The sequence below is a fragment of the Cyprinodon variegatus genome, unplaced genomic scaffold (assembly GCF_000732505.1).
Source record: "Cyprinodon variegatus isolate N-32 unplaced genomic scaffold, C_variegatus-1.0 Scaffold320, whole genome shotgun sequence".
NCBI classification, from domain to species: Eukaryota; Metazoa; Chordata; class Actinopteri; order Cyprinodontiformes; family Cyprinodontidae; genus Cyprinodon; species Cyprinodon variegatus.
In genome coordinates this window covers 657,262-660,650 of record NW_015150773.1, presented here as the reverse complement: position 1 = coordinate 660,650, position 3,389 = coordinate 657,262, and the positions used below count along the sequence as shown (strand labels likewise).

The 3,389-nt window shown below is 41.3% G+C and overlaps 1 protein-coding gene across 1 annotated transcript in view; it reads right to left on the bottom strand.

Annotated features, from left to right (window-relative positions):
* The window catches only part of klhdc8b (kelch domain containing 8B), a 163,864-nt gene that overhangs the window by 64,389 nt on the left and 96,086 nt on the right, over positions 1 to 3,389 (bottom strand). The window contains exon 3 of the mRNA XM_015384707.1: positions 2,989 to 3,213. Coding sequence (XP_015240193.1) covers positions 2,989 to 3,213 — 225 coding nt within the window. The remainder of the gene's footprint in view (positions 1 to 2,988; positions 3,214 to 3,389) is intronic.

Genomic DNA, 3,389 nt, shown 5'->3' with positions numbered 1-3,389 from the left:
AGTCTTTATTTTTCGCTGAGCCCAACCTAGTTTTTTGTCCTTCCCTTTTCGGCAGGAAGCCTTACTGCAAGTTGGATGTTTGGCCTTCTCCCCCTGGAAGGATTGTTTGAGTCTCACACTGAGCAGGGGATTAACCTCCACAAGTTCCGTTCAAGTCCTTCTGGATTCCCAAGTGACAGTCCGCTCAATAGCTCCTCTGGTTCTAACCAAATCTATACCTGTCTGCCCTCCAACGAGTCTCACTAACGTGAGTCCCGTTTTCTCTGTCTCTCCAAGTCATCGTTCAAAGTTCCCACGGATCCTGAACTAACCACTGATACGTCCCTTTCCCTCTTCCAGTTCCGGTTCACCAGTTCACTGCGTTTCCTGAATCCAACCCTGCTGGTTTCATCAATAAACCTGTTCAGACTTTTATCCTGGTTCTCTGAGTGGTTTATTGCATGTGGGTCAGATCTCTTAAGAAAATCATGAAAGTACATGCTGTTAAAACCAGGAGATTCTGGCGTAAAACTTATTTTTCAGTTTCAAATTGTGTAATAATGCTAAATCCATTTATGTTCATCCAATAAAATGATCATTAAAAAACATTTATATGAATAGTTTGGGTTATGTGAAAGAGTAAAGAAGGCATTTTTGGTCATTTAGTTCACTATTTATTTAGGGGCAATCACATGGCAGCAGGTAAAGATGGAAGTCTAAAATCATTGTTCTAACAGATACCTGTTCATCGTCTCATGGGTTCCTCCTATTGTTGATCCTGTCTTCCATTACAGACTGACTGTGAGGTTGTTTTGTATAATGATGTTATCACACGTCATTGTTTTCTCGCTGATATCAATTCTGTTAAATCCCTTTTTAAGAAGGCTATTTAATGCTGCTAATGGGAGGCCGGATTAGGTCTGCATGTTCGTGATGGACTGTGGGGTGAAAGTAGCGCTCATAAAGAGAACTTTCTAAATATATACGACATTTATACGTGGTCTGTGAACCAGCTCTCGATGAATATTTTATTGTGAATTAATGGTGCTCATTCCTTTATTGGATCCACATCCAAAGGATGTACTGTTTGTTTTTTAACACCTAGAGTTGTTCACACAAACTCTGCTGAATGAATCAGGAAATAAAATAACATGATTGGCTTTAAGGAGGGCGGAGCCAGAGGACACTGAGTTTATGGAGGAAAACCTTCTGCTGACCAGATTAGCTCTGGGAGAATGTTACTATGGCAACAGAAACAGAGGTTTCTGGAAACTGTATTCTTGAAACAGAAAAATCTGAATTTCCCTGATTTCAGGTTTAAAAAACTTTCATTAAACCTGCTTTGTAAAACAGACCAATGGCTTAGAAAGAACTGCATGTAAACTGAAACATCACAGCAATCAGCTTTATGGAATCACTAGCCTTGATTTCTTATCTTTTTTTTTATTTAACATACAGCCTATCCCCAGCAGTATGGGCAACAGGGGGGGGGTGTCATTCCTGACAGATTACCATCACAGAGGCACACAGTTATGCACACAAAAACAACTAAGAGCAGATTAGAGTCATCATTTCATCTAACAATCATGTTACACAGGGAAAATCTTGAGTGTGCATTTAGGACCCGAGACCAGGAATCAAACCAAAGACCTTCTTTCCAGAAAGCTAAAGTTTTACACACTGTACCACCGTGCAGCTTCACATGTGCTCCATATACGGTAAGGTAGCTAGAACAACATAGAGGAAATTGGGCACATTAACTTCTCTGTTTGGATAATGACCAGTATTGGACACGTTACTTTGAAAAAGTAATTAGTTATAGTTACTAGTTACTTCTCCCAAAAAGTAACTGAGTTACTCCACAGTAAAAGTAACTAGTTATTAGAAAAAGTAACAATTGCATTACTTTTGCGTTTCTCACCCTCACCATCCGGCCCCCACCTTCTCGCCGTGTGTTTCAAAAGCCAGCTGAATAGAGCGGACGACAAAGACAAGAACCTGCAGAGAGTTTGGCATTTATTGTAACTCAACGTAAATGACATCGGGGGGAACGCTATCTGACGGGCTTCTAAACCCCGTCAGATAGCTATCTATCTATCCATCCAGATTTTTTCCCTTTCTCCATATAGGCTAACATTTGACGTAACACCGGTATTTCCAGCGGGAAAACACTGTTTTGCCGCTGGAGTCCTCCTCACTCTCCATCCTCCCCTCTCTCATGACAAGGTGCGCATGACTGCTATCATGGAAAAAGGTTAATTGTGCGACCTGAGTAACATGCAGTAATGGGGTGTCAGCAATTGTAACTGTGTTATAGTTACAGTAAGAGTAATAATTTTGATAACTCGTTACTAACGCCGTTACTTTCTACGCCGTTAGTCCCATCACTGATAACGAGTAATGCTGTGTGATTAACATGGAGCAGTGTAGTAATGGCAGTCTCACTCTCAAAGACGGGGTCAACATGTAAAATAAAAAAATTGCACCAGACTAGTGGCTGCCACCTTGAAATTCATTGGTCAAGCAAGCAGTGTTGCTCTTTATAACAGAACACGGATTTTCTGCTCAGGAAGTCACACCGTTAGAGGCTCCACTAGACACAAAGAAGAAAAAGACCAGACTGTGATCGTGGTTTCCACTACTTATGGAGATTCTCAGCCAAGGAACGTAATGAACAGAACATAATGCTGCATAGCAGCATGAGCGACTTAGTTTAGTTAACTCATCCAGCATCAACTTCTAACAAATACTTCAAATAAATGGGCAATTCAGATCCAATTAAACAGAAATACAGTTTAACCATTAATACTATTAGCATCCAAAGAGATAGAAGTTAGGTTTGATTAGATTAAATAAAAAAACAGATCCTAATAATATGAGATGATAGATTTCAGAAGACAATGTCAGTCAAAACTATCTGATATATTTAGGCAGTAGAACAGGGACTTAATACAGCCATAAAACCAGATAAAAAGAATAGTCATGATTCCTTACTGCAACATCCCATACCTTGATCCAGATCAAACTCCTCCATGGTGCTCACAAAGTGAGGTCGGGAGTAGAAATTGTGAGGCCCCGGCTGCTGGAGCCCACCCAGGCTGAACAGGCTTCTCTCATTCCCGGCGCAGCAGGAGAAAGCCCTCCGACTGGGGATGCAGGGGAACCGGGTCCAGCTCTTCATCTCCAGGTCGAAAGCCTCCAGTGCCGTTACTGGCATCTTTCCCTGCCGACCACCTGCAGCAGGAGCAAAACAGCAGCTTTTATATCAGCTGTAGAGGCTTCCAGACATGTTCAGTGCTTCAAAAATGTTGAGTCCCTTATTTACTCTATTTCCTCTGTTTTTGATTTGACATCAGATAATGAAGACAATTTCCTTACAGAGACGATGAAAGCCTACTATAGTTCTGCTG